We start from the raw sequence: 22,205 nt of genomic DNA, 5'->3' as shown, positions 1-22,205 counted from the left end.
GGTTTATCTGCCCTTCCCCCATCCTAAACAGGGCAATGGTTGGCTGATTCAAGGAAACAAAGCAGAATTCCTAGTCAAAGTTTCTATCCATCCTGCCAGAAGTCTGCTGCTTTATGTGCGCTCAGATGGCAGGCCTTCAGAGCTGAGAAATTCAGAATGAAAGACAGCAAAGGACTGCAGACAAAAAGGACTACCTATTAATGAATGTATAAATGCTCTAAAATAACGGATCCTGTGAGCTTTTCCTATCAGCAGATTCTAGATGATTTCCAAAGTGAAATCCCTACAAAGGTGAGTGAGGGTAGAAAACACAGGGAAATAAAGTCAGAAAGGAAATAGATTCTCTGGGCCACCATGTCAATGCACCTGGAGTGTGGGAGAAGCAAAATCTATCACGCGTGTGTGCTAATAGCTCTGTACCTCTAAAAAGAAGACATCCCATAGGCTGTGGTGGGCAAGCAAGCACCTGAGCCAACTATAAGGTAAGCCCCACAGTCAGCATCCACGATGCCACCATATGTAACTCTGAGAAGTTCAAATTACCAAGCCTGCTAGGCAGAGTATTAGACTTCTCCTTCCTTGCGATGTCTACAATCTAGAACCTGTCACCCATCTGACACAGACAAAGTGATCAAGCTGCTAAAATCATCAGACCTTGAGGTGAGAGGTTTCCAGGTGAGTCTTTGTAATCGGCTGACACATGAAGTGGGAGGCAACCCAGAGACTCCACCTGTCACTGCTGGGTTTAAAGATGGAGCTAAGGTCATTAGCCAAACAGTGCTGCTACAGCTGGCCCTCTGCTGACCACCAACAATCCAACGGGAGTCTAGTTCTTATCATCAGAAACTGAGGCTGCCACCAACCATGATGAACAAGGAAAGGGGATGAACAGGAAGCTCAGGCCTCGGTCACCTTGCTTTTAGTCCAGAGAGACCCAAGCTGAACTTGTGCCCTGCAGAACTGTGACAGAGTTTTGTTGTATCAAGCTATTAAGTGTGGGCCATTTGTTGTAGCAGCAAGAGAAAATTAACTCATTGACTCAAGAGAGAATTGGGGAAAATTGTGACTTGATAAATGGGATACGAAGAAGACAGCTATTTAAAAACAGATTTGGGATGCAGCTCTGAAATAATGAAACATATTCCTAGATAGGTTGTGTAGACTTATTTGTCAAATGCTAAGAGATCAGATCTCATGAATAATCATATGAAATTGAGAGAGGTTAAACTGAAAACAAAAGGCAGAGTCAGTAAAAATAGTGTTGAAGGATAAGGAGAAAGGCGTGTAGGTTCTCTGTGGGTGAGCATGGAGCTCAGTTACGTGTGGCAATATGTACAGAACGTGCATTTAAAATGTTTTAAATCATCTATAGGTTGGAAAGCCTAAGACAGGAATTTTTTTTATTAGTATACACTGGTTGTACAAGGGGGTTTTTATTGTTATATTTCCACACCTATACACAGATCAACCCCTTATCACTCTCCCATATCCCCTTCTTCCCTTCTTCAAATGATTTCACTAAGTTTCTTTGTTTTGTTTTCATACATATGGCAGCATTGTTCAAAATGGAAACAAATAGCCTGAGTCAAAGAGGTCCATTAATACATTTGGTCCATTCATCAGTATCCGTTCATATATCTGATATAGAAAAATTATGCTATATCATAGAAGGTAACTTTTCAAAACTTCAAAGTATTGTATAATTGTATTACAATTTAATATCTTCCCAGTCATCTATGCTAAACAGGTCATTGATACTTTGCATATGTGTGTATGTGTGCCAGTCCTGGGGATTAAACTTAGAACCTGGACACTGTCCCTTAGCTTCTTTTGCTCAAAGCTAGTGCTCTACCACTTGAGTCACAAATCTACTTCATTTTTTTTTTCCTTTTTGTAGTTTATTGGATATAAAAGTCTAACAGGTATCTGGCACCAGTGGCTCATGACTGGAATCCTAGCTACTCAAGAGACTGAAATCTAGTATCATGGTTCAAAGCCAGACTGGTCTGTGATACCCTTACCTCCAATAAACTACTCAAAAAAGCTGGATGTGGTGCTGTGGTAGAGCAGTCACCTTGAAGAAAAGAAGCTCAGAGATAGCACCTAAGCCCAGAGTTCAAACCCCAAGGACTGGCAAAAAAAAAAAAAAAAGTCTCACAGGCTTTCCTCTGGGGCTGGCTTCAAATGATTCTCAGATCTTGGCCTCCACAGTAGCTAAGATTACAGGTATGTGTCACCAGCGCTAGGCTTGTAACATCCACTTTTACATATAGATAATGACTAATGGCATGTATTAAGTAGAAATTAGGGATGGTAATACAATTAGGTAAAAAGAAACTTTAGGCTTCTGACTTTCAAAGGGAGCCATCACCTTTGAAACATTAAGGTTCTTTCCTTGGGTGTAAAATTCAAGAGGATACCAAGTACTCTACAGTGCACAATTTCAGAACCTCAGCTCATACAAACAAACAGAGAAGCAAACCAACATTCAATCCGTGATGAGGAAAATATCAGTATTTTAAACAGTAATAGCTCCATCCCTCCAGACACATACCACAGCACTATGGACCACTGAGTGGACCACACAGTTCCAGCTCAGACTGACAGTTATTTCCAAATGGACTGATTCTTAAGTTGTAAACTCAGTTGCATCAATATCCAGTAGGAAGTTATTAGAAATTCGTATGTGCAGGCTCCAGCACAGGCTGCTGATTCAGAATCACTGGGTGGGGCCTACGATTTACACTCTGCAAGCTTTGTCTGTGGGAAACACTGTGCTAAGGGGTAGACGGATGTATTCACAGCATTACTGTACTAACACCCAAATGTAACATGCTCAGAGTCTGCAATATGCCTAGCCTAACGTTACGCACTGGTACATGTTATGAACCTGCTCAAGTGCAACTTCTAGGTCTCTGAATTTGAAGTTAAATATATGGCCTGAGGTTACCCACAAGGTCAAAGCAGATTAAGGACTTGCATCTCGATCTGCCCAACTCCCAAGTCTTGTGGAAATGGAGCATCTGCAGGTGGGGGCAGGCCAGGAAGAACAGAGGCCTGATGCTGGACTCACCCTCTGACTCGGACTCCTCCTCCTCCTCTTCTTCCTCTTCCTCATTGCTTTCATCCTCACTCTCTTCCTCTTTGGCAATTTTCTGCCGAGCACTTTTAAACACCGACTGTAAGACGATGGAATCTTCGTAGATCTAAACAATTAAAATGGCATCTATTAAAAACTGCCATCTGAGGTCATCACTGGCAGTAGGCTCTTCCCTATCATAACTTTCTTTTACGAGACTGTTAGCAGAAATGTCACTGTTAGCTCTTAATGTCCTCAGGAAAGTCAACAGCATGGCATTGAACCCAAAGACACTCTCAAAAGAGGCACATATTCTAAAGAGAGCACGTTGGAAAGCAGTTAAAATCATATGGAAGTGTGTGTGCTTGGAGGGTGAATGAGGATATCCTCATCTTGAACAACAACACAGCATTACAATATCTGTTGTTTGAATTATTCTGTTACATATTACAGTACTACTATGGCAAAGAAATCTTTATAATGTTATTTCCTATTATTAAGTTGATCAGCCTGGAGCTGGCTGGTGGCACATGTCTGGTAATCCTAGCTATTCAAGAGGCTGAGATCTGAGGATTACAGTTCAAAGCCAAGCCAGGCAGAAAATTTCCTGTGAGCCTCTTATCTCCAACTATAACTACCAGAAAACTGGAAGTGGTGCTGTGGCTTAAAGTGGTAGAGCACAAGCCTAAGTAAAAAGCACTCCACCCCTGAGTTCAAGGCCCATGACCAACAACAACAAAAAATGTTTATCAGTGCCAGTCAGCATTCATCTACTCAATATTTGGTTTTTAATACATGTATGCACACAGGCTTGGCAGGTATTGAGAGGGACAGGACATAAAATTAAAAAGTAGTCTTCTCTAACCAAAAAAACACACACACAAAAAAAAATCCCAGGATGACTAGGTGATCCAGGAATCACAGTTCTAGGTATGTCTCCTAAATGATTAAAAGCTGCGTCTTGAGCTATTTGTATATCCATATTCAGAAGATTCATGATAGGCAAGTGCTAGAAGTAACCAAAATAACCTTTTAGAAAGATATGTGACTAGAAATAATGTAGTATATTCATATGATGAAGTATTATTCAATCCTCAAATTGAAGATGATCTTCTCACATGTTATGACAAGGTAAACCCAAACACTGGATGATTCGATTTAAATGGAGCATCTAAACTAGTCAAATTTATAGAAACAGAGAGTGGTCAGCAGGGCTCAGGTAAGAAAGGAGAGCTGTTATACACACAAAGTGTCAGTTCTGGGCGACAAGAAAGTGCTGGAGACTTGTGGCACACTACATGAATAAAACCAACACTATTAAATGGTAGCCTTAAAAGATGGTCAATTTTAACCACGATGGTTAAAAAAAATTACAAAGGAAAAAAAATAGCTTATATTCTCTAGGAACCTGTTCTTTTAATGTAAAGACCCTTATATTCAAAATGATAGGGCAACTCATGGTAAACTCTGAGTGAAAGGGGAAAATGAAGGATCAGGGTGAGTCTACTATGGAATGGGACCAATCGAACAAAATGTGATAGAGACATCCTAATAGATTTATCTTATTTATGTTTTTTTTATCTGTTTATTTATTTACTTGGTCATGGGGCTTAAACTCTGGGCCTAGGCGCTGGTCCTCAGCTCTCCAGCTCAAGGGAAGAACTCTACCACTTGAGCCACAGTGCCACTTCTGGTTTTCTGGTGGTTTATTGGAGATAAGAGTCTCATGGACTTTCCTCCCTGGCTGGCTTGGGAGATGATCTGAGAGGTCAGCTTCCTGGCTATGACGCTGTACTCTGCCACTCAGCTGTTACTGTCTCATGAAGAAATTAAAGATTTTCTAGGTCTGTCTGTACCAGTCACATCTGCAGGGGGAATCTATGGTGGTCTCAAAAGAAGAAACTAGCAACAGTGATGTGGGGAAGTAGCCGTTGATGGAATCGTCTAACTGCACCAGCAACTGTGTAGGCTGAGGATCAGCAGGAAATGATGCTCCAGACTATATAGGAAGTTGTCAACTGGAGAAACACTGTATAGAGATAAAGTGACTCTGCAGAGCACATATGGAGCCTCAAAGCTTTAGAAGGTGACAAATGGCAAGATACAAAAGTAGGTGAGTTGGTCACCTGTGGCTTGGGCTTGTAATCGTAGCTACTCAGGAAGCTGAGATCTGAAAATCTCAGTTCAAAGCCAGTCCAGACAGGAAAGTCTGTGAGACTCTTATCTCCAATTAATTACTAAAAAGCCCCAAATGGAGTTGTGGCTCAACTGGAAGAGTGCTATCCTTACGCAAAAAGCTTAGGGACAGAGCCCAGGTCCTGAGTTCAAGCCCCAGGAACACACACACACACAAAAAAAAGGTGGTTGAGCAGGACAACCATGGACTAACCAGAGAGTAATCAATTTTCCCTGCATTTCAGTTGTGTGACAGAAATGTGAAGAGGAAAATAGATGCATATAATAATAATGTTGACATTAAAGAATTGGAAAATGTAAACGCTGAAACAAAGACACAGGATGACCCATCGAAACAAGATACCCACAAGACAGTATATTGGAAATGAACTTTACAACTTTGGGCGGGAGCAGGGGTGGGGAGGATGGCGTGGAGGGGAGGGGGGAAGTGAGGGAGTTGGGGGGAGGGAAGGGAGTGGGAAAGGGAAGGGATAACAATGCTGGATAAGAAATGTACTCATTGCCTTACTCATCTAACTGTAACCCCTCTGCATAGCATCTTTACAATAAAATAAAATAAATTAGGAAATGTATCTAGAAACTATATGAAACAATCAATCACAACAAGCTTCTCAGTCAACTCTTTGACTTCTTTTTTGTATTGGCTTTCATCCTACCTTTCTTTCAAGTTTCCAATACAGAAAACTTGCTTTTAAGGCCTTTTGTTTGGGGTTAAGATAAAACAAACATTAATTATTATAAACCTGGAAATGCAATGATTCTTTGAGGGGGGGGTTCATTTGGAAGAGTCTCCCGGTGTTGGGTTTGATGAATGGAATGTAGGTTAAGTGTCTGATCAGCAGAGGCCCAGGGGTAGTTTAACACTGTGCTGACTGGCTGGCCTAGGGGCCTATCATTGCATTCTGCTTTCTTCATTGGGTGTGAGACCGCATTAGGCCAGGAATGCAAATAGAAAAAAAAAAAAGGTGAGAGTAATTGAGCTGTAATTAAAGTGGAAGTGTCCTTCCCCTTGTGGTTTTAATCAATTCAGTGTTACTTGTATACACTCCCGCTTGCTAGCTAACTATGGAGAGGAGAATGTAACGAGAATTACAAAAGGTGGGTTTTGTTGTTGTTGTTGTTTTTAAAGCAATTAAAGGCAGTTTTTCCCCATCTTAGGCCATAGTACTTTCAATTCCTGATGGAAGATTACAAATAGAAAAGTGAAGGTAAGTGTACGTAATTAAATAACAGTGTGCAAAGGCAGAAGTCAATGATGCTACCAGCAGTACCTGGAAGGCCTTGATCCAACCTGCCCGGGTTGGGAGTCTGTACATCTATGGCCCAAACGTAATTCGAAAATGCCAAAGCCTCCACCCGTAGCAAAGACTAGGCCAGCTGTTTCACTTTCCTTTGGCTTGAGTATGAGCAATGAGTCATAAAGTTCAAAAAAAAAAATGAGATGTTTCACTTAAAAAGAACATGCTCAAGGTGAGGAACCTCCCAGTCGTCGTGACACCCACCTGGGAGCCCTCTAAGTTGAAAGTCTGTGCGTTGTGACAGAGGAGCATGACATCCTTCTCCAGGTCGCCCAGGCTCCGGTACTTATGATTACGAATTCTCTCCTGGTGGAAATTGTGGGTAAAATAGAAGATAGGAGAGGAAGAGGGAAATACAACAACTGTTACTTCTTTAAGGAAGTCCACTTTCCCTTGTGTTTGCGTATCATTGCTCGCCTCCCGAGCCAGGGAGTGACATTATACAACCCCAGAGATGCCATTACCTTCCACCCTCTTGTTTATGTCTTGGGGGTGGGGGTGAGGGTTGGGGGGGTGGAGCACAGAGTGGGAAATAACTCTAATGGGAGGGGGAGGGTGGGGAAGGTCTTCAATAAAGCGCAATATGATATGTGCTCTCGGTGATTGAGTAATGTCCCCCCTACATTCCAAGTGACATATTCTGGCTAGGTCTTGTGAACAGACAGGACATTGTCACTGGCCGGCCCCAAACAACAGTAATCAATGAGTTCTCATGTCTCCTTTATTTTACTTGAAGAAGGAAGTTAGTAAGTGAAATATCTACCTTGATTTTTTTGAAGTCCACTGGCTTCCTAATTAATTCATAGTACTCTGGTAACTCTTTCCTGGAAGGTAACTGAATGAAGACTTCACTGAGCTGTCGCCCCGAACTGCAGGATGGGTGAAAGAAACAGAAACAAATCACATCAAGCACTTCCTCTGGGAAGGTTTTATGGCAGAAAAATTCAACAAAGCAAACTACCTGACATGCAAATAGACATGGGAGGGGAGGGGGCTTCTTAAATCCAGCAAGATAACCACCACCCCACGCACAACCACGCTGGAGATAAGTGCCCCTTTTGCTAACTTCAAATCCCATGGCAACACAGCCAGACCCCCCTCCCCCCCCCCCCCCCCCCCCCCCCGCTTTCTGTTACTCCCATGGGAAGGGAGATGTGGCTGTCTCTTTCTGAGCCAGGCTCAGAAAGCCTGCTAGAAATACTTAAAGTAACTCAACCACGTACTCCACATTTAAATAAACAAGGTACTCAGACATTGATTTCCATGCTCCTTTGTCTTTAAATTCATTTTATATTTAGAAAGAAACTCAAAATAATGTTAGAAGATAGTCTGGCAATCCAAATGGAAAGAAAGCTTTTGCATGTACCTTAAGGGGTGACCATCTTTTCAGCTTTCTTTTTTTTCAAAGATTGCCCACACTCCGAGCCACATGTGTCTGCATTATCACTTGCCCCCAAAGACTCCCCCTTAATCTCATCTAACTGCACTCTGTGTGTGGACCAGTTTGGGCAAAAAAGAACCACTGCCTTTGGAGCCCGTGGGTGGCTCATGTTTCTAGGATTAGAGCTGCGCCTTTCCTCCTGTAAGGATGGGTTTATTGAAAAGCAGGTTTTAACGGTTACAAATGCTTAGCATTTTCTAATTCAGAAAAAAACAAAGCTGCAGGAGCTATTCGAGCCTTTCACGTCACTTAATATTAGAAACAGACGTGGCTAAAGGAACAAAGATAGATCATTTTTGGTTCCAGATCCTAATATCTGATTTGGCCCACCCAGATTGAGAACAGCTTGTGATATACGGGCTAGTCATTTTTCACAACGATCTCCCTCCCCTTATGATGCCATGTCTACTTCCTTTGTGAAGCCAAACATCAAAAGATAACCATCCATCATGGGCATGTAAATTTCAGAAGGTGACTGCAGGAGTGTTCCAGAATGTGCCAAGGCCGTGGCGGAGCACAAATGACAATATGCTGTTTTAATCCACAAGTCCCAGTTGTATAATTAAAAAATAATCATAATGACAGTTATCATAAAAAAGGCATGCGCAGTAACTCAAACGGTTGCCTAGCAACCAGTGGGAGAAAAGCTGAAGTGCAAAGGGACCTGCATAAATTAACCGAAAATCCTCTGTCAAAGGATGGGCGAGTTTTTCTGCTATACTGACTGGGTCACTGTTTTTTTCTTTTTTTTTAATGCATATATGGGCTCATGAATACTAAAATCAGGAATAAACACAAGAGGTTCAAGACTGCAGAACACTAAGGAATTGCATTTTTCTATTATTGTGGCAAGAACTAAGGTGTTCCCTTCCCCTCACCCTCCCTCAGCCCCACCCTATGCAGTTTAGAAGATATGTTTATGCCACTTAGTATGTGGCAAAATTTCTTTTATTTATTAGCACCTTCAACACAAAGCCACAATTACTAGTGCATATTTCTAGCTCGCATCTATGCTGAGATTTATTCATTCGAACCTTTTACTTTTTTCATAAGGAGCATATGAAAGGTAACAAGAGGAATTTATAGACAGCAATATTTCTATTTCTATCAGAAAGGTAGATGGAATTAGCTTTAACACACACACACACACACACACACACACACACACACAAACCAAGCATCAGTGTCAACATGAGATCTCTCTGTAATGGTGGACTTACACCTGACCCTCAGTACCTTCACAGTGTCATTTTCTACATTGCCAACAGATGGTGTCATTTTTCTATTGACAGCTTAACAAACCCATCTTTGTACACCTGTGATGGACACTGGTGAAATAAGAAATAAGCAGCATGGATCAAGGGTATAATGAAACCCTGAAGGGCAAAGTTGGAAAGGCAATCTTGTTCTGCCCTCTCTGCCCTTATTTAGGCCCTAAAAATCCTAGGCCCTTTATAAGGAAACACATCTTAAGACTTATCTGCTCATAAAGAGGAGAGCTGAATGTTCTCAGACTGTGAGCCAATACTGTAAAAGGAGAAATAAACACATTATATTCTGCTTCAAAAATGAAGCCTTACTGGACTTAAGACTCCTATCCCATTTTCTATTTTCACTCTCCTAAGAACAGAAGGTTGATTTGGAAGCTAAGGAAGTTGTCTTCCGACCCTGTAGCTTCTATTATGCTTCAAACACCTGCCTGGCTCCCTTCAGTTTGTCTACCATCCACCTTCCCTATTGGACAGGTGAGCCGCACATCTGTGTACACCTACGTACCTCAAACCTCAACCAACCCCTCTCCGCCCCCCAACACCCCCCCCCACTTTATCAGCCATCTTATGTAACCAGCTTCCACTGACCTTCTGCTCACTCCATGGCTGTGAATTTCAAACACTTCATGACCCATCCACGTATAAGGACCCATTCACCACAACAATGGGAGAAATTCTCCTAAACATTCATTCTGCTTAACACCTCCTGTGGATGTTATCCATTTCTTTCTCACAGGGTCAGATATTTTACAGGTAGTCAAACCCTCCCCAGCCCTGCAGGGCAATGGCTTTTCTGAGGATAGTTCAGTAGGGAACATCTGGACCCTTAATATTCCCTGCTTTCACCTGAACTATGGAATACACGGTGGTAGCTGGAACAAACTGGATTATAGCCATAGCTTTTTTTTTTTTCTTTCTGCTCCAAAAAAAAAAAAAAAAATTACAGGTTAAAACCAAACAAGACAAAAGTGAGGCAGCTTGAGAAGCTTTGAATTCTTGGAATTTCTTTTCCAAACTTGAGCTGGGCAAAGCCTTTTTTAATATACCATTTCAACCTTCTTTTTCTCCAATACCAGAAAAGGTTTTCTCTTTTTTTTTTTTCTAGTATAAAACAATGGGCTAATTGTAAAAGGGCTTATAGAAAGTGATTTGATTTTGTTGAACTCTTTAAACCACCCTAAGGTACTTTCCATTAGGTTACTGAGTGCAATTCAAGGCCTAAATGTAAATTAGTGCCGGAAGTAGTTTCCTGGGACAAAAGTGAGACACCCCCTCCCCCCACCTCCCAGGTCCCAAGATAGTCCGGATTTCAGATCTATTTGGCACAGTGATTCATCTGAGACTAAGAAGTACAAAAGCTATACCTAGGGGGCGGAGTATGTAACCTGCAAATTTAAAGGGCTGCACTGGACGGACCTAAGGTTTACTTGTGGTTGGTTAAGCACCTTTCCTGTCTACCAATGTGTTAACTGCAAAAGGGAATGAGGGTGATGTCATATGTGTGGGAGAAGAGAGAGCCCAATATTCCATCTGTAAAATGGTGGTCTGTAAACCCTGCATGTGAAGCTACATACAGATCGAGGTTCATTTTGTTATTCTTCATCTGGAAACCATCTTTTCTCCATTACCTCTGCAAACCACAAGGCAATGTTTACATATCGACCCCATTCTGACTCTAAAATGGAGACCATATACACTCCACATTTTATGTAACTATTAGCTTCACCACTGGTTATGTTTAAGGTCTAATTGCAAGCAAGAGAGAAAAATACCTCACTAAGAAACTTCTCCTTTAAAACCCTGGCTGTGAATCGTTCCATGGTTTTTTTTTTTTTTCAACCAGGACTAAACAAGAAGATTGACATTGGCTAAGGCTCTTTGTTCCTTGTTTTTGTTTTCTGTTTCTTTTCTTTCTTTCTTTTTTTGTGTGCAAGTATTGGGCCTTGAATTCTATCACTAAGCCCTAACTCCACTTCTGGATTTTTGGTATTTAGAGTCTCATGGATTTGCCTGCCTGGGCCTGATCCATAGATCTCAACCTCCCGAGCAGCTAGGATTACAGATGTGAGCCATCAGTGTCCATCCTTCCTCACTGTTTTGTGTTTCTCATCTGCCCAAGGTCATTGGTTGACAATTTCAAATAAATACTTCTGAGAAAGAGATCTTGAATGAAGCCGAAAGAAGTTTTGTTTACATTAACAAGCATAATGTCTATTACATTACATTAAATGAAGGTAAAAATGTGACTGCCTTAATTCCATAAGTAAATGACATCATGGTTTGGAATACCCACGTGGGGCAGGAAGGCTTTACAGGAAAAATAACTAGAGTCCTAAAGGAATCACACACAGGAAATCATTTGGGGAGACAATTTTGAAAACCCAGTCAACATTGCAGGGCAGTAGGCGAGAACATACTATTGCTTTTTAGGGTCAAGTTCCTACGAAGTCTTGTGCAAACTATAGAGAAAATCCATCCATACCCCAAGTGCACCTTCATTATCCAGTCAGGTAAGGTGCCATGAACTGGGTGCTGGTGGCTCACAACTATAACCTTAGCTACCCAGGAGGCGGAGATCTGAGGATCATGGTTTTAAGGGGCAGGAAAGTCTATGAAATTCTCAAATCCAATTAACCATGACAACCCCCTAAAATAAAGGAGTAGCTCAAGTGGTAGAGTGCCAGCCCTGATTGGACTATACCTAGGTCCTGAGTTGAAGCCCCAGTACTGGGGGAGAGGAAGGAAAGGAGGGTGGGAGAAAAAGGGAAGAAAAAAGAAAGAAAAGGAAAAAAAGAAAGAAAAGAAAATGGAAGGAAGGAAGGAAGGAAGGAATCATGGGCTGTCTGTATTCACCATTGACATTTCTCATCTGGGACTCCTTAAATACTGATAATTCCTACAAAACTAGGATCTGGCCACCCAGGCTTTTGAGAAGAATATAATAGAAGTAACAGCAAGCCAGGGGCTGGGGGCTCACACCTGTAATCCTAGTGACTCAGGAGCCTGAGATCTGAGGATCATAATTTGAAGCCCAGGCAGAAAAGTCCATGAGACTTATCTCCAATTAATTACCAAAAAAAGAAAGAAAGAAAAAAAGAAAAAAAGTCAGAAGTGGAGCCATGGCTCAAGTGGTAGAGTGATTGCCTTGAGCAAAAAACGCTCATGGCAGCACAAAAGTCCTGTGTTCAAGCCCCAGGACCTGCACCAAAAATTAATTAATTAAATAAAATTAAAGAAGTAATAGCAAAACAGAGTAGATGGGGGTAGATGGTAAGAGAATGTGTAGCTGTTAAAATGGAAGATAAAGGCAGCTGCTTCGGTGTTAGGCTATCAGGGGTTTGCTGAACTCAGAAAAAGAAAAAAAGAAAGCTAAGACTTTACAAACATCTTAAGTACAATCACTCTTTGGTGCCCAACTTTAATTTCCATAATCTATCTGGGCTGAAACCCAGAGAAAGATGTATACATAAAGACGTTCATCACAGGGTTATTTAAATAAATAAGTCAAAGCAGTCAAAATGTTTACTGATTAGGGAAAGGTCACATAATGAAATGCTAGCATCACGAGCTGTGTGCTTTAAAAGAATGGAAAAAATGCTTGTTATGACATTAAAAAAAAACCAACAAAAATAACCACCCTCAGGATAAAAAACTGTTAGTGAAACTTCAAGGCTTTCTAAACAGGCTTTAAAAAGGATCAGAGGAGATATGCCAAAACACACGCATGAATAACAATGCACTCTCATTTAACAAAATGAAGATTTACAGTCAAATGTAATTTAGAACCACATATCCATAAAGTCAGTTTCAACACTTTTATTAGGTTACCTTTCTTTGAAGCAGACTATAAGTCAAAAATCGAATATTATTTTCCCTAAACAAATCTAGGAGTCATACAACTGACTTATTTATTGATATCTCCATGAACAAAATGTTTTACTAATTGGCACCTTTAACTGTTACAAATAAAGGCCAAAAAAAAAAAAACCAGAATAGGATAATTAAATTGTCAGTTAAGAAATGAGAATCCAGCCAGGCACCTGTGGCTCACGCCTGTAATCCTAGCTACTCAGGAGGGTGAGATCTGAAGATCATGGTTCAAAGCCAGCCCAGGTAAGAAAGTCCATGAAACTCTTATCTCCAACTAACCACCAGAAAACTGGAAGTGGCGCTGTGGCTCAAGTGGTAGAGCACTAGCCTTGAGCTGAAGAGCTCAGGGACAGCGCCCAGGCCCAGAGTTCAAGCCCCATGACTGACCCCCGCCCCACCCCCCACACACACAAAAGAGAATCCTATCTTAAGAAGGTACAAAGTTATTAAAGATTTCTTCAGAATGTCTTCATTGCATCTATTGCTGTCAGTGGTGGCTAGCTAAAGGATGTGAGATTCAGAAAGTTCTATGCATTCATTTTTGACAAGCATTTTGAAGAGACATTTTTGAAGAAGATTTGCCGCCTATCACTTGACTTTTAGAAAATATTGGCTCGGGGACATCTGCTTTCTTACCTTTTTTTTTTTTTTCCCTCACTTGACATTTCACAATATCAGGTAGACGATGGAATTCTCGCCATCCCTGTCAAGCAGGATAGCTAAGCAAAGCAGCCAGCCACTTCCCTAGCCAGCCAATTGCCAGCTTTCAACACCCTGTCCTAAAGACCTGCTCATCACTCTGAGAGGTGCCTTCCTTTCCAAATATAAGAATTGACCTTCCCTTCCACAGAGTACTCTGATCTTTGATCTTGTGCCTCTGTTCTCCACTTGATAATAAGAGAATGCTTCAAAGCTTTTGGCTGAATTATGACTAGACTCAAATGCACAGGGCTTTCACAGGCAAACAAAATCAAATGCCTCTCCATCTGTACCAGAGACCTAAATACTTGGTTCAACCAGTGGGCACCCGAGTGGTACTTTTCTTTTCCCTGCAATGACCATTTTACCAAATTCCTATGAAGCATGACTCTAAAGGAACAAGACAGATTCTTTCCAGGGACATACACAGGGAGATAGACATATATATATATATATATATATATTAATATATATAAAATATAGCCAATACCTGCCATTTCTAAATCAATCGTCAATCTGTTTCTGATCAAGATGTTGATGGTCTAGTCTTGAAAACAATTTATCAGCCCTGTAAGAAGATCCATTCTATCCGTTCTATCTCAGTTATTCCCAGTTGGGATTCCTACTGTCTCCTGAACCAGTGCTAGCCTGGAGTTTGAGAGACAGAAGCCCCTGGGAGCGAGGCTGCTGGGCCAGGCTAATGTTGGAAGCTAGAAGAGGCCTTCTGTGTCTCAGAAAACAGGCGGACCAAGTGTATTTGTGGGCTACCCACCTGCTGTATGTGGGTATAATTGGCTGAGCACCATAAGGAAATGTCAAGTCTGCCAGGAGTCACAGCAGCCTGCTCCAGGAAACAGTTTAACTACTAGGACTTGTAATGAGGGCAAAATAAAGCACTGGAACTCACATTTTCAGGAGCACATCCTCTTCTCAATTGCATGCAGTTCCTGAGCTCTTAATTCAGCATTTCCCAGTATGTTCCATAGACCACCAGCTTAGTGGATCATTAACCGTATTCCCTGAAAAGGGATCTTGCCACTTAAATCCTTTTGGGAAACCCTGGGAGACATTATCCCCGGACAGGGGACTAAGCCCTGACCTTCTGAGGCTGCCATTCCATCAGACAAACATTCAGCCCATGCTGGGTCCTGCTATCTGCCACAGAGAATGGATACGCGACAGCTCTTCACCTAGAGCCTCCAAGTGTATCTTCTGGTCACATTCCTGATTCGTGGCAGCTTCTCCATGATCTAATTAGAGCTCCTCAATGCAGGGCCACTTGGGCCTGACAGCCCATCATAGCAGACTCCTTCGTCCACTTAGGCAAATACAGAATGTCTGCTGCCAAGGATACTAAAAATACATTTTGTCTGAAAGACTTTGTTGGCTGATCCTGAAGGGGCAGTCAATAGTAACAACATAAATCACAGCACCAGAGGGCTGTGATAGCCACATGGAGAACTTTGATTTCCTGTCATGGGGCAGGTGCAGCTGGCTTACACTCACATGTGAGCACACGTGTATGTATATACCATGCCCTCCACACATGCTTTGCTTTCACTTGCATTCCTGTAAATGAGACTGTCATTCAATCGCCACCCAGCATAGAGAACCAGGAGTTACCTTCTTCACATTCAGTCTACCCCAGGTCTTGTCATTCGCATTTTGTCTTGCTACTGTCACCTCCTTATTGGAAGATGCATCCTTCTCAACCTATCGGCATTGTCTAACCAATGCGTCCTTTGCTCCGTATCTCACAAGGCTGTCACCATGATGCTTCTCAGCATGGATGCAACCATGCAACCATGTGTCCCTGTGACCCTGTCTCCAGTCTCTCCTTCCCACATGAGAGCCAGTCTCGGCTTCATGGCTGTCTTTCCTCTTTCCTCAGCGGACACCACATGCTACTCCCTGCACCCCTTCCTCTGACTTCTTAACTGGAGACCAAGTCCTCGAGGACAGCCCTGGAACTCAAGTCTTCCCTGGAATGCTGCCGCCCCTCGTTGTACCTGGACACTACTCACACTGGGAAAGCCTGCTTTTGCCCACTTCTAGGGCTGCTCTCCACTCACGGACAAAGCACCTTTGCTTCCCTCACCTCCATGGCCTACGTGGCAATTTCTACTTAACTGGTGTGCAGGGCTGACCCTTTCCTATTCCTGTTCATTCTCCTCTCCCAGCCTGGTCACACATTGATTCACCCCAGGTCCTTGGGTTCCTCATCTATACAGCTGCTTCCAAATGTACTTTAGGGTGCTCCCATTTTATTCACAATTGTCAGAGAAAAATGTTCCGTGCTTCTGGAACCATAAAGGAAGGATTAAAAACAAAAAAAATAAAACTGTTCGGAAGGAGGGGTTCATTTATCATGATACCACCTCTCATGACCATATGGTTGAACTTGGGCTTGTGGAAAAAGGAAATGCGTGTGACAATAAAAGACCAAATGGGCCTCCAAGAGTCCTGAGGAATCAAGCACGGAGCCCCTCGCTATGCCTCTGGAAGCGATAGTTTAAAAGCATGTTTAGTGAAATTGGATTTATCTAGGTCCTAACATAAGGTCCTATCTTCTACCCTCAGCAAGCCTAGGCATGACATTAGGGGCTTGCAATTGCCTTTCAAGTTATTAATCCGCTTTTCATGGTCACATGACTATTGGATAGAAGAGAGGAAAGGGGAAAGGAGGTGGGAGAGAAGGGAGCTCAGATCTGTCCTTGCTTGTGGGGTGGGAGCTCAGTCTGCACTGTGCTATTTAGACCATCAGGCTCCCTTCTAGGTAATGGAGGCAATAAAAGTGTCTACCCAAGCGGGCTGTCTCTTCCAACTGGTCAACCTTACAAAGTGTTCATTGTCTGAACCCCCAAATTCAAAGCCAGATGGAATTCTCCGCTATAATAGCAAAAACAGAGTGCAGTTCTTCATGTTTCTCATGATTTATGTGGCTAGTTTGTAGGATAAATCATTGTTTACTGAACAACACTAAGAAGTATCATAAAAACAAAAACCCCATGTGTTTAACTCTATACATAAAGAAGAGTGCTACAACCAGGAATTGATATTCATTCTGAAATACAGGCCATAGTCTTTGTTTTCTCTAGATTCTATCTTGATTTGAAGAAGAAAAAAAGGTCTAGAGGATAATATTGGCTCAGTTGACAAAACTAGAATGAGGACAATTAAGCGTTGTGTCAATATTTTTAAGTCAGCTTGGTCAAAAGCAGAAACAAAATACTACTTTTGATATAATAATAGCAACTCCTAACTCTGGTGTATCATGCCCACCCGTCTCTCACCCAACCAACATGTACTGGTCGCAAAAAACCTCTGGGAGAAAAACAACCTGCCTTCCACCCAGCGGAAGCATAGGCAGATGCAGGTTAGGCAGATTGGTCTAGGGCATAAGGCCCGACATGACAGGTAGACTCAGACACCACACCCTGCAACCAACAGGAGTAGCCACAGCTTCTGCCCCTGTACACCAGCAGCAATTCAGTTCCCGAGGGCAGAGCAGTGTGAACATGCATGCAGCTTCCAAACCCTGGTACTCTACACCAGGACATTGGAGAGTTAAGAGGCCCTGGGAAAACACAACAGAAGCTGGGCTGAAGGAGATGGGAGTTAGCGCAAACCCATCTCTGAGGTGCTGTGGGTCAGGAAGGCTCTTGCTTCCTTTGTAAGACATGGATTTCTCGTAAGGATCCTCCCCGCCCCTCCATTAAGACAGGGCTTCAAAAGCATGACAGGTGTTTATGAACAAGTGTTCCTGTATCCCCCATATCTCAAATAGAGGTAACTGGAGAAGGGACAGGAGAAATGTGCTTCTGAAGATCAATTCTACAACTAACTTTCTTTCTTCTTTCCTTTCTTTCTTTCCTTCCTTCCTTCCTTTCTTTCTTTTTCTTTCACCTCTCTTTCTGTCTGTCTGTCTGTTGTGGGGCTTGAACTCAGGGCCTGGGCGCTGTCCCTGAGCTTTCTTTCTCAAGGCTAGCACTCTATGGGCCACAGAACCACTTCTGCTTTTCTGGTTGTTAACTGGAGATAAGAGTCTCATGGACTTTCCTGCCTGGACTGGCTTCAAACCGTGATCCTCAGATCTCGGCCTCCTGAGTAGCTAGGATTACAGGTGTGAGCCACCAGCACCCAGCTTTTCTTTTCTCCTTTGTTGTTTTTTGTTTGCTTGTTTGTTTGTTGGGGGAAGGGTACCAAGGGATACCTGTATTTAGAGTCACAGGAATACAAGACAGATCCTGACCTGTTTCCTTCTATTTCCAACTGAGAATTACTGGGCACCTTCTCCACGTTACACCTGTGGTAAAGTAGAAAGAACACTAGAGTCAGAAGACCTGGGTCTTTTTCCCGGCCCAGTTCTTCCTCCCGGGCTGGGTGACCTAGAGGAATTGTTTGCATTTCTCCAAGTTTCAGGCTCCTCATAGACCTGCCCTGGTGGGAAGATTATAAGAGAGAAGTGTTTGGAACCTCATTCTGAAAGAAAAAAAAAAAATACACACTTTTCCAGAACTGGGAGAAAACTGGATTTCCTAATGGTCCCTTCTTGTTCCCCTGGTCCTATTTCCCTCCACACATGTCTACTTCATGCTCCCCAAAGGAGTGGAGGATGGGCAGCACTGGCTGGGTTAGGTGTGATCTTCCAGAGTGTGAGTCTAGGCCCTCTAGCTACAAGAGGATGATACTTACCTCATATGGCTGCTGGGACCATGAACTAGGATAAAGTGGCTTTGTTACAAGACCGAGCACAGGGAAGGACCGAGCACATGGAAGGACCGAGCACATGGAAGGGCTACATGCATCCTTCTCTGCTTCCTACAACTCTAATTTAAAAAAAAAAAAGACCTCTGAATGAGATCTATTCAAATGCAAACTCAGAAAGAAGCTTATTTCCATGAATTGGAAATAAAAATGATGCCAGACACTGGGTGGTTTATGCCTAGAATCCTAGCTACTCAGTAGTTGAAGATCTGAGGATTGTAGTTCAAAGCCAGCCTGGGCAGGAAAGTCTGTGTAACTCTTATCTCCAATCAACCACAAAGAAAAGAAAAGAAAAGGAGAGAAAAGAAGAGAAGAGAAGAGAAAAGAAGAGAAAAAAAAAGAAAGAAAAGAAGCCAAATCTCTGACATTGAGCAAAAACACTCAGGGGCAGTGTGCCCAGGCCCTGAGTTCAAGCTCAAGGTCCAGGATCAGGACTCCCCCACCCCTCCTCCCCCCAAAAAAAGAGTATCACAGGATCTTCAGGCTCTGGGGAAGACTCCTCAGGTGAACACATGAACTCTGTGACATAGGTATCCCTTTTAGGGGATACAGAGCATAGCTGTTAGGTTGGATACATCTGAGAAGACCCTTTATCCGGGTCTTACTCTAGGCCAACATAGCAGCCCAGGGGATTCATGGCTAACCTTGGAGGTCTACAGAAGAGCTGCCCCCTCCCCCACTCTGCCTCAGAGCTGAAGGCATTTGGGGAGGGACCAGCATATAAACCAGGCAGTGGAAGTGTGAAAGTGCATGTGATACTCCACACATACAGAATGCGTTGGAATGTCCTGAAGTATGAGAAAGAGCAGGGAAGGATGTGTAGGAAAATAAAGCTGGGAAGTTTGTTGGGGTTCGAATGTGAAAGACTATTTTGTTCTATGCCAAGAAGTCTGATGATCACTGGGCCGGCCCAGGAAGCTATTGAAAGTAACAAGATGGCAGGTTTAGATCCACACCTCAGAAGGAAGGCAGGATGGGGAACAGACTGGAATCAGGACACACGGATAAGCAGGAGGGTCCTTGGCCAGGCTAGGGGTGGCAAGGAGGGAGAAAGAGGGGTACCTTGGAAAGAAACTTGTGCGTGGAGGGAACTTTGTATCTCAGTGCATATCGGAAAGAAGGCAGAGGCTGGGAAGATGTATGCGCTAAGATCTCAGGCTGGCCACAGTGCTGACCAAGAAGAAACAGAAGCCAAAGGGGACCAGGTCATCTCGGAACGTGTAACAGTGAAGGAAGAAGACTCTGAGAAAGAAAGATGTTCTCCTGTTAGACTGAAAGTGATTCAGAGAAAGGCAGGTCTGTTTCTAGGATCTAAGATTAATAGGCTAAAAGTCAATGGCAATGCTAGGTTTTGAGTAAAGGAGAGTCTAACACAATAATTTCGTATCAATCATCCTCTTAAATAATCGGTAAGTCAGGAATCTGGATGGCTGGTGGAGGGGGGGAATGAAAGTACCAACAACGACAAAAATATTAACCAGTGGATTTGCTTCTACTAATGTATGTTACTATAAATCTGCTTTAAAAAGACAATATAAACACTCATATAAATAATCCATTGGGTTGCAACTTCAAGAAGATTATCAAGATGGAAAAGTCACACAACAGGATATATCTCTATGTGTTTTAAGTAGAGCACTTTGGAGAGAAAATCTGGGAATAAGGCTTTTTTTTTTTTAAACCAGAATTTCCTTTTGGAGTTCAAAAGTAGTACCTCAGCCTATTTGGAATAAGGGAAATGCAGCCATGCATAGTGGCTCATGCCTGTAATCCCAACTATCCTGGAGGCAGAGGTTAAAGAGGATTGAGGTCTGAGACCCTATCTAAAAACCAAACTAAATGGAAAAGGACTGGGGGCATAGCTTAAAGGATACTGACCTAGAAAACCCAAGGCCCTGAATTTAATCCCCAATACTGGGAAAAAAAATAATAAAAAAGAAGAAGAAATATTACAGTGTGTACAGCAATGACACAAGTATAATTAGAAGGATTAGGTTTATAGAATATCAACTCCTTTTAAAAATGCTATAATGAGCGGGGCACCAGTGGCTCAGGCCTGTAATCTCAGCTACTCAGGAGGCTGACATCTGAGGATAACAATCAGAAGCCAGCCCTGGCAGAAGAGTCCGGGAAACTCTTACCTCCAACTAACCACTAAAATAAAAAAGCCAGAAGTGAAGCTGGGGCTCCTGTGATCGAGTGCTAGCCTTGAGCAAAATAGCTCAGGGACATTGTGCAAGTCCTGAGCTTAAGCCCTAGGACTGGCATCATTTAAAAAAAAAAAAAAGTGCTATAATGTAATAAAATGGTGGCTCTCTTTGCTCAGGAAAATGTCGTTAAGTGAACAATGTAAGTTTTTTTTTCTTCCCTAAAAGTCGCCATAAACACTGAATAATGCCATGGTATCATTATATAATGAGAACGCACAGGACCCACTTGCTCGGAATTCTTGGTTTAGTAACCTCAGTAAGAGGTTATCGTGACCTCATGGTCAGATACAACCGTACGGTACGACGGTTCTGGAACTAAGGAAACAAGAGTAAGAAACACATCCAGGATGAATGATTTCCCACAAAGCAAGGAAGGTTAAACCAAAAACTTAGAATAAGCTGAGATCTACCCCAGTCCTATAGACACTGCCAGAGTCTATTGAAATTACAGACAGAAAGGCAAATGCCTAACTTAGTTAAGTATATAGGAGCCTGAAGAGTGACAAGGATTCGGGCGCCTAGAGGCTGCTGCCCCACTGTGTGCCGACACTGTGTCCACCAATCTGATGGGCAGGATCTCCTGCCTCCTTCATTGCTTCTATCTCCAATGTTGGACCCAATATCTACATCCTGTGTAGACTGCAGGGTTCTCACAGATGCAGCTTCAAATCCTGCATCTTCTTTCACTAATCAACTGAGTAAGGGAGTGAGGATTTGACTGATCCTCTGCTTGCTCCCAGATTCTTCAGGAATGAGAAGATGATTGGATTCGAAAAGCAAAGCATGATAAATACAGCTGATAAGAAGAGCACATCAAGGGGCTCCAAATAAGTTCATGCGTCCAATGGAACTAATTATATCCCAGAAAGGTGTGTAGATCATTACGTCTAATAATATGTAGGAAATCATAGAAAATGGAAGTAGAAACAGAAGACTGGAGATAAGCAAATGTCCCAATTTCACAATGAGAAAGGAAACCTGAGATTGTTATATCCGAGGCTGACCCTTGTAAAAACCTGAAAGGAATTACGCAGATGCCACGGGGCTATTTAGCAAAGATAAATAACATCATTAAGCGCCAGCAGGAGGTCTCTTAGAAAAAGCCATGGTAGTCTAACCTCATTTCACTTTTTTTGGCAGGGTTTCTAGGTTGATAGATGGGAGAGGCTACAAACATGGTGTATTTCAGTTGTAGCCTTTCCTGATAACCTTGAGAAAGGATGGATAGATGTGGGCAATGAGCTAGCCTGGCAATGTAGGTTCATTGGTATTTGATCAACTTTCAGGAGTACCGATTAATATAGTTTTGATTTCCAGAAGCAAGCCAACAAGCCCTGTTCTTTAGAAGGTTCTCAGCCATAGCCTCTTTCAAAT

The 22,205-nt window shown here is 42.5% G+C and overlaps 1 protein-coding gene across 5 annotated transcripts in view; it reads right to left on the bottom strand.

Annotated features, from left to right (window-relative positions):
- The window catches only part of Smarca2 (SWI/SNF related, matrix associated, actin dependent regulator of chromatin, subfamily a, member 2), a 171,243-nt gene that overhangs the window by 4,044 nt on the left and 144,994 nt on the right, over positions 1 to 22,205 (bottom strand). For 3 of the 5 annotated variants that reach the window (XM_013018450.1, XM_013018452.1, XM_013018451.1), the window contains exons 29-32: positions 18,107 to 18,160; positions 7,337 to 7,442; positions 6,778 to 6,879; positions 3,074 to 3,206 (exon numbers count right to left, since the gene is read on the bottom strand). In XM_013018450.1, coding sequence (XP_012873904.1) covers positions 3,074 to 3,206; positions 6,778 to 6,879; positions 7,337 to 7,442; positions 18,107 to 18,160 — 395 coding nt within the window. The remainder of the gene's footprint in view (positions 1 to 3,073; positions 3,207 to 6,777; positions 6,880 to 7,336; positions 7,443 to 18,106; positions 18,161 to 22,205) is intronic. The other 2 variants (XM_013018453.1, XM_013018454.1) reach the window with 1 other exon arrangement.

The sequence above is a fragment of the Dipodomys ordii genome, unplaced genomic scaffold, assembly GCF_000151885.1.
Source record: "Dipodomys ordii isolate 6190 unplaced genomic scaffold, Dord_2.0 Scaffold40, whole genome shotgun sequence".
NCBI classification, from domain to species: Eukaryota; Metazoa; Chordata; class Mammalia; order Rodentia; family Heteromyidae; genus Dipodomys; species Dipodomys ordii.
Note: the sequence above shows the minus strand (reverse complement) of the source record. Positions and strands in the feature narration are given on the sequence as shown.